Raw genomic sequence first — 15,496 nt, forward strand, 5'->3', positions numbered from 1 at the left:
AACCTGAACATGTGGTATAATTTGCAGGTATAAAAGGTTTCTCTGACAATAATTTTGCACATACTGTAGGTTAAGGTGCCAAACCTTAACATGCTTGGTTACTTTTGGTCTCTACGAAATCAAAGATGAGTATGTTATATGATGGGTGGCATGAGGTCAGTAATCCTCAAGAGTATTTGATGCAATTCATAAGTTGTGGATTTGTTTACACAGAAAGCCTGTACTTGGGAAAATAAGGGTCTGCCGTTGCTGACCTCTTCCTATAAAATATTAGTTTCTGACTTGCTATGGCTTTAATACTTTTTTAAGTTGTTGACCCGGTACAAGCATGCAGATTCAAACATTGGTTTGAATGCAGAAAACATACTGAACATACTTATGTTGCTGGGCAGTGCCTCAGAAAGTACTAACTGTTTAGGAAAGTGGAAAGATAGCTCTGAACCTGTAGGGTCATCTTACATGTATTGTTATCTTAAGGTATTGATGTTGGTGTAAATGATCTGGCTCCTAGGCAGGAAGCTTCTACACCCCAGAAAACCCCCACAGTCTCCTTGGCTTGTAGTGTAATATAATGAGAATTGAAATTGAAGCGCCACACCACTGCTAAGAGGTCTAGATACAAATTTATTCCATTAAAAATCTTGGGTAAAATCCAAAAAAGTAGTTCATGCATTTCGGGGGTCCAAGCATCCCCTTCATCAGAGCTTGACTAGCAACAAACAAGCTGCTGATGAGGACTGTTTGTATTTTACACTGGAAAAAATACCATTGCAGGTCCAGTTCACTCTGGCAGGTTCACATTGTTGTCAGTCAAGCCCTCGTGAAGGGAGTGCTTGGTCCCCTGAAACACGCTGACTACTTTTTTGGATTGTACCCCTGACTTCTAATGGAATAAAGTTGTATCTGGACCTCCTAGTAGTGGGTTGGTGCTTCCATTTCAATTCTCAGAAAGTACCAAAGCCATTAAACTGCCATGGCAATTAATCATTTTCAGTGGGAGAGGATCCACAATGGCAACAACCATTTTTTCTCAATTTCTGGAAGGCTTATATGAATATTAATAAAGCTATGATTTCAAATAGCCAATTGCTGTATTGCAGACTTGTATTTTATGCATAAGTGAGTCTCATTTGAGTTGAAAACATTTTTCTTCCAGGTCTCCACTCTTCACTTACTGGCTGCTTCACTCTCTGCATCTATATATCAAGCACTCTGTGACAGTCACAGCTACAGGTAAAAGTCAATTTTCTGTGTGCCAGAATTTAGACCCTTCAAGACTTTCTAAACAAAGGGGCGGTTTACTGTCCTTCAGACTTTAGGGGGGCTGGACTATGGCCATCGGGAGTAAAAAATGTCCCAACATCAGTGGGAATAAATCTCCTATCATTGAGGTCAGTGGGAGGAATTGTGCCCCATCATTGGTGTCATTGGGATCCATTGTTGGTGTCATTGGGAGAAATGGTGCCGCATCATTGATGTTATAAGGCTCGATTGCTGGTGTCATTGGGAAGAATTGTGCCCCATCATTGTCATTGGGTAAATAAAATGGCACCCCAGGGACCGGATAAAATCAACCAAAGGGCCACGATTTGGAGACCACTGCTCTATACTAAAGGTTTTTAAAACGGAGACACAACTATTAGGCCTCATTCCCATCCAGCGACACCAGAATGTTGCCTTTTTTTGTGTGGTTTATTTTTTGCTTGTTTTCTGTGGCGTTTTTGGAGCGACACCATTCAATTGAATAGCCCTCCACTCCACAAATTATTTTGTTACAATGGCATCTGGAAGTTGGTGGGATATATTAGGCAGCAAGTAAAAATGTTGTCCATGAACTTGATGTGTCGAAAGTGTATGGGGCTGTTTAGCAACAGCATGGTCAGGGTGACTATGCTGACCTGTGCCCAACGCCAAAACTGCCTACAGTGGACATGTGAGCATCTGATCTGGGCTATGGAGCAATGAAAGATGGTTGTCTGTTCTGATGAATCACATTTCTTTTATATCATGTGCATTGTGGACCTGGGGAAGAGATGGCACCAGGATGAATTATGGGAAAAAGGACTTCAGTCCCAGCAATTTGAACAGTTCCATTGCCGCAAATGGGGTGCAACTTTTCATGCAACTTTGGACTGTCAAGTCACATGACAGGTTTCACTGGTGTGAACCAGGGCCAAGTGCTTGTAATGTATAGATTAGCTAAATGATTTCCCACCTCTGTATTGTAATAGAATTACCCAACAGGATGGAGAGTGGGAGGCAATGGCTCAGCATAGTCAGACGGGCAATGTGGTGTGACATCAGATGACGGGCTGGGGGAGGGAATAGGATGCAGGACAGGCTGAAAAGGGTCTGCAGACAGAACTGTCAGTAACAAATCTGTTAATTATGTATTGAGGGTGAATAATGAGCTTGGTGGAGTCAGATCTGACACTTCTCAGCGGTTAGAGCAGTGTGTGAACCTGAGAGGGCATGTCACCAATTTTAACATCTATATTCTCTCTCCTAAAGCCTGTAAAAAGGCCAGCTAAATTGGTACACTGAAGTATACAGAACAGGCATCAGCTGATTGATTCAGGTATCTGATACACCTGGATGTGTCAGAATGTAAGCAATAGAAATCCATGTGTCAACTGGCTTTGGACTTGTGTTGGTGGCATCAGTTTGACATCCACTTAACACACATCTACGGCCCCTTTCACACTACCGATCCGTTAAGGTCCGCCTGTCAGTTTTTCAGGCGGACCTGAACGGATGCTCCATAGAGGTCTATGGAGCACCGGATGTCAGTGGTGACAAGTCCGCTGATATCTGACCCGCTCCGATCCGAAAAAGCTATTTTTCCATCCGTCGTTGTATCGGATCGGGTGGCGACGGACACAGTGGTCCGTCATCACCCGATCTCCCATAGGGGAGAGCGGCGCTGTGACAGGTCCGCCCCTGCGCAGTGTGTAGAGATGGACTTGTCCTCTGCTGAGCAAGCGGATATCCACGGGGCGGATCAGCACTGAAAGAACCTTAAGAATTCATTGACAGGTGCATTTCACCTGCAGTTGACCTCTTTCTAACTTTTATTTGTCCAGCTTCAAACTGGTTTTACACTCGCATAGATTTGTAAGGAATACAAAACCTGCCTGAGCCAAACAAAAGCCTGTCAACACGGCCCTAAAAGAGCCTGTAACTCTACAGCATACAGTTAAACCTTGGTTTGAGAGTAACTTGGTTTGAGAGCTTTTTGCAAGACAAGCTAAATTTTTAATTACATTTTGACTTGATATACAAGCGATGTCTTGATATACAAGTAGCATCACAACTGAGTATAAAAGAGAAGAGAGCGTCTCGAAATGTAGCAATATGGTTACATTTAATAAAGGTACAAAATTTAGCAACATATTGCTACACTAAGACCCCTTTCACACCGCCGAGCCTATAGCGTAGGCGGGAAAACGCTGCTACTTTTAGCGGCGTTTTACCGTCGGATTTGCAGCGCATTTCGGCCGCTAGCGGGGCGCTTTTACGTCCTGCTATCGGCCGAGAAAGGGTTAAAACTGCCCGCTCCAAAGAAGCTGCTGGCAGGACTTTTCCTGATGTCCTGCCAGCGCACCGCTCCGGTGTGAAAGCCCTCGGGGCTTTCACACTGGAGACAAAGGAGCAGCAGTTTGAAGGTGGATTGCAGGTGCTATTTCTAAAACTATTGCGCCTGCCAAACGCCCTTGGTGTGAAAGGGGTCTTAGAGGCACCTTTCTTCTCTTTAACACTCTGTAGCTCCTGCTGGATTTTGCTTCTAATCCCCTTTTGGAGGCTTCTATTTGTGGATGGACATTTTATGGTTACACGACCTATCACATTGCTATAATCTTTTTATATGGACTATAAACTGAACAACCTATGAATAAATGGTTGTGGAACGAATCATTTGAGTATCCATTATTTCTTAAGGGGAAATTCGCTTTGATATAAGAGGGCTTTGGATTACAAGCATGTTTCTGGAATGAATAATGCTTGCAATCCAAGCTTTTACTGTACCAAGAGTTTGATTCAACAGTGGGCCTTCCCACTGTTGCAAGGGTGACTCCATTTTAGTGGGGGAAAAAATAGCAAATAAAGAAAAAATAATATATTGTATACAATTGTGACACCATTCATATTGCAATTACCTTTCCTTTTCAATCTGCAGCTCTGTAATTTTCTGAAAATGCAATGCAATATGGCTACCTGGAGGTGTTCTGTACACATAATGTGTATAGAGCGACCCCCAGAAACATAATTTCCTGCTTGTGTGATTGGCTGATTTTCCCAGAAGTCTGCACTAAGATACAAATCAAATTTCGGGAATCCCCTGCAAAAAAGATGTTATTTTGGTGAGATACTCCCAATAGGAAATCACGTCTAAAGGAATGCAGGCCCAGCAGCTTTCCTCATTAGAGCCCTGCAGGTGCAGCAGCTGATTGATAATTATGAAACCACTCCCATTAGACTAATTTTCCCACATGGATACAGACAAACACACAGGGATTTCTTCAGAATAACAAAAGGTAGGAATCTGCAACAAATTTTAAAATCCTTGCAATGCACATAGATCACACAAGGGGGAATGTTTTCTTCTCAACAAAAGTGGAGTTATGCTTTAAAGCTGACCATATACTAATAGATTTCTTTCTTTTTAGCCTGTGGGCTAAACAAAAGAAATCTAGCATATCCCTCCATCCACTAATAATACAGTTGAACAAACCCCCCTGCCAGACTATTGTATTCTGACAGCCACGAGTGCCAGCTGTCAGACTACCCAAAACAGTGCCTGCAACTGATTGAATGAAATTCTTACAGTGTATGTCCATCTTAATAGTGAGGGAGGACCATGCTTGCCATTTCCTCTAAAATATAGAGTGTTAAATGTGGTGACAGGATCTCTCAAATGTTTGTCTGGCCTCACTATGTGTTCATCATTCATCTACTTTATAATAAGCAACTTGGAAACAATCTGCTGTGTAGTAGAAATAAGTTGCTCTTACAGCTGCAAGCGTTCTCCAGCTTGGTCGTACTCCTTTCCCATCTGTGTACAGAAGAATTCGGTACATCGTCAGTTATATACTGGAAGGCAGCCCAGCTTTGCCTCCTCTCACCCCCTGTCCCTATATGACCCTCTCTGCAGAAATATCCACTTCTCATGTGGGTGTCCTGTGTTGCAGCTTTCAGTTGCTGAAGGACAGAGAGGGGAGCAGGACTCCTCCCTGCTCCCTTATCTCATCTTGCAGCACTCTCTTTGACTGGAATGATGGCTACCTTCACTACACACAATTCCTCGTTTGTTCTACTAAATTATTTGTAAATATACTGTACATTTACTTTAGCTCTTGCTAAAGTGTACTTTTAAGTGTTCTGATATGACACATTCATTTTTTATATTTTATTGCTGATTTATGAAACTGCTAAACCAATGGTTCAAGCACTTTGTCAGTGACTAGGGGCAGCCATGCAGATCTTAAAAGAGAAGTATGGATCCCCCCCCCCCCCCAAAATTATACTTGCCTAGGTGGATGCATCGGATGTACTGAGAACCGAGCTATCAAAACATGGCTGATGGCTCAGTTCTCTCAGATCCCCGAGAGGAGAGCTGCCACCTGTCAGTCAGCAGGTCTCAGCTCTGCCCTGCGATCACTGGAGAGCTGAGCTGTGGAGGGGCGGGGAGCGGCCATCTCAGGCTCTCAGCGACTTGCTGAGATGGGTATCAGTCTAGGCACCTGGCGGATCCAGACTTTGTCGTGTTGGGCGGATTTCTGTGACGTCAGCAGAGCGGACTTCAGCCCACTCTCTGCTGAAAACGGGTCACAATAAATAAAAAATGTAAAAAATCTAATTTCTTCATCAACTTGGGCCAATATGTTTTTTTCTACATGTTTTTGGTTAAAAAAAATAATCCCAATAAGCGTATATTGATTGGTTTGTAAAAAAAATTATAGCGTCTACAAACTATGGGATATATTTATTTATTATACTAGTAATGGCGGTTTAGCAACTTCTAGCAGGACTGTGATATTGCAGCGGACAGTCAGACACTAACTGACACTTTTGACACTTTTTGGGAACCAGTGACACTAATACAGTGATCAGTCCTACAGATATGCACTGTCACAGTTCTAATGACACTGGCTGGGAAGGACTTAACATCAGGGGCGATCAAAGGGTTAACTGTGTGCCGAGTTAGTGATTTTGTGTACTTGGGGGGGGGGGGGGGCTTTTACTAGGGAAGGCATAGATCTATATCCCTGCTTTGCCTTCCCTACTTACAGAAAATCGATTTACCTTATTTACATGGGCAGACTGCTGTATTGCCTCAACACTGAAGGATTGGTGGGTGCTGGTGGACTACGAGTCTGCGGTATCCTCCAATAAGCTCCCGCTGTGTATAATGACATTGGAAGTGGGCTGGCGGCAGTGCGCATGCGTGCCCCCCACTACTAGGTACGTGATCCGACGCAGCAGTGCCACTTTGCCACTGTATATGTAAGTTATACCATAGATATATATAAATGCAGCGCTAATTACCGTATTTTTCGGACGATAAGGCGCACCGGATTATAAGGCGCACTAGCAACGACCGGCTGATATAATGGATATTTCCATATATAAGGCGCATCGGACTATAAGGCGCACTGGATTATAAGGCGCATTTAATGAAACACAACTCGGATGCGGTACTGTAAGTCAAATTTTATTCAACTCTTTAGCAATAACCATAAAATGGTCTATAACAATAACTCTTAACACTGTTCAATTAAATACAAAACCAGACACTCACTTTTTCACTTTATTCTTCAATAACTCTTAACACTGTTCAATTAAATACAAAACCAGACACTCACTTTTTCACTTTATTCTTCAATAACTCTTAACACTGTTCAGTTACCGGTGAATACCGTACAAAACCAGACACTCACTTTTTCACTTTATTCTTCTCCCGCAAATCCATCAAATTCTTCATCTTCAGTGTCTGAGTTTAACAATTGGGCAATTTCGGCATCAAGCACGCCCGTATCCCTCTCATCATTCTCATCAGTATCCGAGTCAGGCTCGTTGCTGTCATCGGTACCGGTACTTAGCTGTTCAGTGATAATTCCGGACTTCTTGAAAGCTCGGATTACACTGGTGACTGATACCTTCGCCCAGGCATCCACGATCCACTGGCAGATAGTGGCGTAACTCGCCCGGCGTTGCCTCCCTGTGTTGGTGAATGTGTGTTCGCCTTCTGTCATCCAATGCTCCCACGCAGCTCGCAGTTTAACTTTAAACGACCTGTTGACACCTATATCTAGTGGCTGCAGTTCTTTGGTTAATCCACCCGGAATGATGGCAAGCACCGAATTAGTTTTCTTCACTTGGGCTTTGACAGTATCTGTCAGATGGGCGCGCATGGAGTCACAGACCAATAGGGATGGAGATTCGTGGAAAAAGCCACCCGGTCTCTTGACGTAAACCTCTCTCAGCCACTCACTCATCTTCTCCTCGTCCATCCAGCCCTTCGGGTTAGCCTTGATGATGATGCCAACCGGAAACTTTTCTTTTGGCAGAGTCTTCCTCTTGAAAATTACCATGGGTGGTAGTTTCTGGCCATTAGCCTGGCAACCGAGAACTACAGTGAAGGATGACTTTTCGTTTCCTGTAGTGCGTATAGATACCGTACTGGTCCCTGTTCTCTCGACAGTACGGTTTACAGGGATATCAAAGGTAAGGGGGACCTCGTCCATGTTGGTGATGTGCTCTGGTCGGATTTTCTGTTCATTGATCTTGTTCTTGCAGTAGGTATGGAAAATGGCCAGCTTTTCTTCGTAATCCTTTGGCAGTTGCTGTGACATAGTGGTTCTTGTGCGGATAGAGAGATTCCGCCTTTTCATGAAACGGAAGCACCAAGAGGGACCTCCTCGAAAGTCGTTGATCTCCATGTCGCGTGCGATCGCTGTTGCTTTGAGTCGAATAGAGACAGTAGAGACGCTTCTACCTGCGGTTCTCTGTTCAATAACCCACTGTTCAATTTTGTCCTCCAACTGTGGCCATCTTGCTTTGTTTCCTCGGAAACTCAGTTTGGTCTTCTTTACCTGGCGCAGGGCATCTTCTTGCTTCCTCCACTTCCGTACCATTGATTCATTAATGTTGAATTCTCTCGCAGCTACTCTATTTCCATGCTCTACTGCATGACTGATAGCCTTCAGTTTGAAATCCGCTTCGTAAGCATGTCTCTTAACAGGAGCCATTTTTGGGGCAGCGGGTATACCGTAGAAAATGAACGAATGAATGCGCACACCTCCTGACTAAAATGGCCGTAATGCTCACGAAGATGCACTGCTTGGATTGGGCATTACGGCCATCTTAGTCAGGAGGTGTGCGCATTCATTCGTTCATTTTCTACGGTATACCCGCTGCCCCAAAAATGGCTCCTGTTAAGAGACATGCTTACGAAGCGGATTTCAAACTCATCGCTATCAGTCACGCAGTAGAACAACCTGAGAGAGGTTTACGGTACGTCAGTTTACGGTAAGAGACCGGGTGGCTTTTTCCACGAATCTCCATCCCTATTGATCTGTGACTCCATGCGCGCCCATCTGACAGATACTGTTAAAGCCCAAGTGAAGAAAACGAATTCGGTGCTTGCCATCATTCCGAGTGCATTAACCAAAGAACTCCAGCGATGTCAACAGGTCATATATAAGGCGCACCGGATTATAAGGCGCACGGTCGATTTTGTGAGAAAATTTAGGCTTTTACGTGCGCCTTATAGTCCGAAAAATACGGTAATGAAAAATAAAAAAGATTTTAGTGAAAAATCTCTAACAATTGCCATAAAGCTGAAATTATTCCTACTAAAGCAGTCAGAATAATATTAAATACAAAAAAAAAATAAAAATAAACTAAAAGTCATAGTGAAAAAACTCTTAGAGCGAAAACTAAAGCAGTCACCCAAAACAATTGTCAAAATCGGTGACAATGTGTGTAAATTAGACAGCGAGATCATTGAAATAATACAAACCAGTGCATTAATGAAATCACATGCTGTTAAGTGAACATAAAGTGCAGTTGATACTCCGTACAGCTAATTATATAAACAGTGTATTAATCAGTTCCCAAATAAATACATAAAACATAGTCCATAAAGTGCAAATGCTGCTCCAAACAGGTTGACAGTGAAAAGATCTCCGATCCAAGGTGAATCGCACCAAAGTGAGTATCAAAGCCTCTTACCAGCCACAGATGACTACTCTAAAGATAGTCTCACCAAGCATTAGGGAAAAAAGATTCAGGTCTCCCCCGCAACCTATAACGCCTTCCACAGCTGAAGATATAACTGTTTCGCTCATGAGACAAAAACAGAAATGGCTTCCATATCGTAGTATTTTTTGCAAATTTTAATAAAGTAAAAGAAATGCACTTACAGGATAGATCATCATCAAACAGCGTATTAGGAAACAAATGGATTCGGAATTTTGCGGCGTCTCCACAGGCTTCCGTTTGCCTACCAACTGTGTCCCATCAATCTACGGATTTCAAACGTAATGACGTCACCGCCACAGGCTCCTCCCTACACGTTTCGTCACGATAGGACGTTGTCTGGGGAGTGATGACTCCTAAGCTGAAAGTTCAGTGAAACATATAATATTTTAATGTATCTTGGCCATGACACCTCAGTTTCCAGATGTTTGCAGAATGTTGTTAAAAGAAGAGGCTTTTCTGAGACATGTTGCTGCCCTCAATTTCTAAATTTCCTTATTTTTTTCTTAAAATGGTACATTTCCTCAGTTTTAAACCTTTGATATGATTTCTATTTTCTATGAATAAAATAAGGGTTTATGAGATTTGCAAATCATTGCCTTCTGTTTTTTTATGTAGATTTTACACAGCGTCCCAACTTTTTGGCATTAGGGTTGTGTATTTACTATAAAAAAAAGGTAAATTTAGTTTAAATTGTCTGATCTGTCTAGCAGATGAATAAACTATTTTTGTATAATCATGCTAAATAATATTAGTTGTGCTTGGCACAAAAGAATATTGCACAAATTGTTTTTAAACCCCTTTTTTCCCCACCTGCTGCTATGTTACTGTAACTGTAAGTTATGTTTTATTGGTCATCATTTTCACTCCCCCAACCCCCCTAAAATCTTATCCATGCTGCAATAGCTCCCATATGGGCAGCTGCTTCCACAGTGTATGTGCAGAAATTCATTCCCGTTCAAAAGCCTGTTGCTTATTCTCACCTTTGTTTACTCCCTTTCTATAACTCAAAAATGGAATCTAGGGGAGATACTTTTATTACTGGGTATAGGGAATTATATAACTCTATCCCCTTCTACCCACATAAAACACGAGTTGTCAGCTGCCATGCCTGAGAGCATGGGCAAAGCACACCTTCACTTTAAAGCAGAATCAAACGTACCATACAATTTAAAAAAAATGGCTGATGGGTAGTATTTTGTGACAGAAGAGACCCTGTTTTTTTCTATTCTGTTATAACTGCTTCTCCCTGCCATTTGGCTTTGTGCTGAGATCACATGACTCCCATGCGCATGTGCGGGAGTGACATCATCCCAGTCTGACCAATCAAGCGGGTGAAGAGTCCAAACCCAGACGGAAGACCTGGAGAAGATGGAAGCACTTGTGACCGATGGAAGCTCTGACAGCGCTGGAGGAGATCAATATAATATACTGTGCATTCTAGTTTATTATAGTTAAATGCTCCTGGAGGGCCCTTTTTTTCATAGGTTTAACTTTGCATTAAAGGAATTCTGTTGTCACAGCATACACTTTCATTTTAGAACATCAGCATTTTTTTTTTTTGAAAAACTGACATTTTATTGAATTTCTAGTTTTCCAACAAGGAAATAAAAGGAGACAAATGGTAATGAGAAGGTAACACATATAAGATTTCACAGCGTGTTTAATGGTATACAGCAAACGGTCTACCTATGCATCATTTCACCTGTAGGGAAATGTAACCTGGGCTAAAGGAGCCTGTGGAATGCAAAACAGGGAAAAAACATTGCAAATCTATACAAACATGTTTAAGGCGTGAGTCAAAGTCATTATATTACCGCTGTTCCAAAAATGATTTAGTTATGTGACTGTGATTAACGGGGGAGGGGGGGAGTAGAGTAGAGTAGAGGAGAGTAGCAAGAGTAGGTAGAGATGAGAAAGCTAACTGAGACAAAGACCAGGGGAAAAGATTAGTGATAGATAAAGGGTAAGAGAGAAAAGGACACCTTCCCAGCCCTGAGCCCCTGCACCGCCCAGGGGGGGGATTCCACACTGGGTCAGCTGGGTTTGGGAGCCTCCATCCTATCCCATAGTTCCCATATTCTGTTGTGTTTATCGAGAGTATTATTTAGGGAGGCTGTCAAGTATTCCATCTTTTTAACGTCCCTTATCCTAGTATGAAGTTTGACCAGTGAGGGGGGTTCCCTCTTTTTCCATTTCAGGGCTATTAAGCATCGCCTGGCCGTCTGCACTTGGGCTAGGAGTTTTTTTGGAGTATTTTGAGAATGAGGTAGGAGGGAGGCCCAGTAAGAACATTTTAGGGTCAAGTGGCACTTGTACGTCAAAAATGGCTTGAAGAAGAGATTGTACTATTTCCCAGTAAGTAGTGAGTCAGTGATCTGCGGACATGTCCAGTAGATATGATATAGCGTGCCCACCTCTCTGCGCCAGCGCCAGCAGCGGGGATCAGCTGATGGGTAGAACATCAGCATTTTAATAGCAATGCAAGCAATAGTTATATATTATTATTATTATTATTATTATTATACAGGTTTTATATAGCGCCAACAGTTTGCTCAGCGCTTTACAACATAAGGGCAGACATTACAGTTAGATTACAATTTGGTACAAGAGGAATCAGAGGGCCCTGCTCATTAGAGCTTACAATCTAAAAAGGAAGGGACAATTGATACAAAAGTTTATAAAATATATATTTGACATCCATAATAAGCTTACTTACCGGCCATCTCTTTCCACAACTCTTTGAATTCCCTGCATGCTTTGCTGCTTCTCTGCTGTTTACTTTTGATTTCTAAAGACTACATATCCCATTAAACCGAGCTGCCTAAATGCAGTGATTCCTGTACTGAATCCACCTTCTGAAACACCTCCTCTTGGTACTTTTGTAGTTTAGAAGGCAGGCTCTTAAATTGGTTGTAGGGGTAAAAGTGTTATATTTTGTCCCTGTATACGCTTTAAGCTTATTTACTGAGACGCAAGAAAATGCTTGACAATTTTCCATCAATACAGGTTCTTCACTGTCATTTTTTATTTTTTTCCTTTAATCTTGTAATGATAAAACTCTCAGTAGTAGTTTGGTTGATCTGCCATAGATGATCCTTATTCCTTCCTATGTTCTGCAGCCCAAGCATAGTCTTAATTCAGTACAGCTAGTTATGTTATATTTATGCTATTATATTCATGAATTTGGAATGTCATTTTCTGGTTATTTGGTTGATCATATTCAATTATTGTGCAGCAGTCAAGCAGAAGCAAATCAGTTTACGGGAATGGTTTATCAAGGACTTCTTTTAAGTGAACGAAGACGGCTTAGGACCGAGAGCATTGAAGAACATGCTTCTCCAAATTCACCTCCTGCCTCCTGGCCAGGTGAGGTCAATGCTATTAACATCTAATATGTTTCTTTATTGCTTATAGCTATGTTGTACCATTTCTATTTAACTAGGCCTATTTAAACATACTGTTAAGAATTTACCACACCATGTTTTTTAGAGTTGAGAATTCCTGCTCTAAATCTTTCCCCTAGTTAAGCCATTAACGAAGACATACATCCAATTAATTTTGGTTTTAGATAATGAATGAGGAATTCAGGGAATATGTAAAAATTTCACTTGCTTATTTAACTATATTATGACTTTAAAAGGATTGACCACTAAAGTAAACAGATGAATTCTGAGAAGCAGGAACAGCAAATTTAAGTAATTTAGTGACAGATATTTACATATAATACACATAGGCTGTCCACAACCAACTTCCCTCAAGACACATTTTCTGTATTAAAATATATGTCAGGGCAGAATAAAAAAAAAAGATAATGTATTGTAGAGATGTGTGCAGAGATACACAAGTATAGGAAAATGCACTCAGTACAGAAAAATGTGCTTAGCTCCTAAAATTAGCCATAGATGGATCAACATTCAGTGGATTCCAAATTTTGATCTATGTATAACCATTCCTGCTTGAATGAATGGGAATGTTGGAAAACTTTTGACGGTCAGCAACTGCAGCCACTTGGTTGCGGCCGTTGATCAGTGTATTGTGACAGCAGAATACAATGGCGGAGTGGAAAGGGTTTCTTTATCCACCTTGTTTGTGTGGATGGGCCGTTAATTTTATTTTTATTTTTTTCTGATCAGCCTGCTGGCTGATCAAAAAAAAAGGTAATCTCTAGCCAGCATAAGTCATGTTGTGGGCTGACAACACATAACATTTTTGTGCACTGAGTGGTGGTAGCCTCGCCCAGTTTTGTTTTGCTAAAATACTTAGATCCACCTACTCTACCATCTCCACAACATACAGGCTAAACATTTTGTTGCCCTGGGATAAGGACAAGAAGGGTTAATTCCTCTCCTTGATATAACACAAAGGGGGTTATTTACAAAAGGTAAATCCACTTGGAAGTGCAGTCGCTCTAAATCTAAGGGGTGGATCTGAAATGAGGGGAAGCTCTGCTGATTTTATCATCCAGTCATGTGCAAGCTAAAATACTGTTTTTTATTTTCCTTGCATGTCCCCCTCGGATCTACAGCGACTTTACTTCCAAGTGCCCTTGCAGTGCAAAGTGGATTTTCCTTTAGTAAATAACCCCCAAAATGTGCACAGTACACAGGGCAACGCAAACGTTCTGACATGATCACACTACTTATTTAGCAATATCAATTCTTATTAAAAATATCAACAGTCATTTGCAGTTATCAGTTGACACTTTTATAAACAACTTCAAAAACACACAATGGCAGACAGATGTCATTTGTCTTGTGTATATTACAGTCAGGGAAAAATTTGATTTTGTACATTTGCACTCTTACCAAGAAGAGATCAGTCTATAATTTTAATGGTAGGTTTCGTTTAACAGTGAGAGACAGAATAACAACAAAATTATCCAAAAAACGCAATTTAAAAAAATGATCAATTCATTTGCATTTTAATGAATTAAATAAGTATTTGATCCCCTATCAATCAGCAAGATTTCTGGCTCCCAGATGTCTTCTTTACAGGTAACAATCTGAGATTAGAAGAACTCTCTGAAAGGGAGAGCTCCTAATCTCAGCTTGTTACCGGTACAAAAGACACCTGTCCACAGAAACAATCAATCAGATTCCAATCAGACCTACACAAAGCTGGAATGGGCTACAAGACCATCGACAAACAGCTTGGTGAGAGGTTGACAAAAGTTGGTGCGATTATTCGCAAATGGGATTAAATTACTGTCAATCTCCCTCAGTCTGGGGCTCCATGCAAGTTCTCACATTGTGGAGTTTCATTGATCATAAGAACGGTGAGAAATCAGCCCAGAATTACACAGGAGAATCTGGTCAATAGTCTCAAGGCAGCTGGGACCATCGTCACCAAGAAAACAATTGGTAACACACTATGCTGTGAAGGGCTGAAATGCTGCAGTGCACGCTCCTGCTCAAGAAAGCACATGTAAAGGCCCATTTGAAGTTTGCTAATGAACATCTGAATGATTCAGAGGAGAACTGAGTGAAAGTGTTGTGATCAGATGAGACTAAAATGGAGCTCTTTGGCATCAACTCAACTCACCGTGTTTGGAGAAGGAGGAATGCTGCCTATGACCCCAAGAACACCATCCTCACTGTCAAACATGGAGGTGGATCATACTTTGGGGCTGTTCACCGCATCAAAGGGATGCTGGACGGGGCCATGTACCATCAAATCTTGGGCAAGCACCTCCTTCCCTCCGCCAAGGCATTGACAATGGGTCATGATGGATATTCCAGCATGATAATGACCTAAAACACATGGCCAAGGCAACAAAGGAGTGGCTCAGGAAGAAGCACATCAAGATCCTGGAGTGGCCTAGCCAGTCTCCAGACTGCAATCCCATAGAAAATATGTGGAGGGAGCTGAAGGTTCCGGTTACCAAATGTCAGCCTCAAAACCTTACTGACTTGGAGAGGATCTGCAAAGAGAAGTGGGACAAAATCCCTCCTGAGATGTGTGCAAACCTGGTGGCCAACTACGAGAAACCTCTGTGATTTCCAACAAGGGTTTTGCCACTAAGTACTTATGATTTGTAAAGGGGTCAAATAATTATTTCACTCATTAAAATGCAAATCAATTTATAACTTTTTTTAATGCGTTTTTCTGGATATTTTTGTTGTTTTGTCTCTCATTGTTAAAATAAACCTTCCATTAAAATTATAGACTGATCATTTCTTTGTCAGTAGGCAAACGTACAAAATCAGCAGGGGATCAAATACTTTTTCCCCTC

General features: G+C 41.7%; 1 protein-coding gene across 1 annotated transcript in view; it reads left to right on the forward strand.

The window, feature by feature from the left end:
* Positions 1–15,496, forward strand: part of DMXL2 (Dmx like 2) — a 283,261-nt gene that overhangs the window by 191,603 nt on the left and 76,162 nt on the right. The window contains exons 26-27 of the mRNA XM_077471038.1: positions 1,157–1,233; positions 12,500–12,630. Of these exons, the coding sequence (XP_077327164.1) occupies positions 1,157–1,233; positions 12,500–12,630 (208 nt within the window). The remainder of the gene's footprint in view (positions 1–1,156; positions 1,234–12,499; positions 12,631–15,496) is intronic.

This window comes from Lithobates pipiens, unplaced genomic scaffold, assembly GCF_037356315.1.
Source record: "Lithobates pipiens isolate NorthernLeopardFrog02 unplaced genomic scaffold, aLitPip1_a1.2 Scaffold_8, whole genome shotgun sequence".
Classification (NCBI taxonomy): domain Eukaryota; kingdom Metazoa; phylum Chordata; class Amphibia; order Anura; family Ranidae; genus Lithobates; species Lithobates pipiens.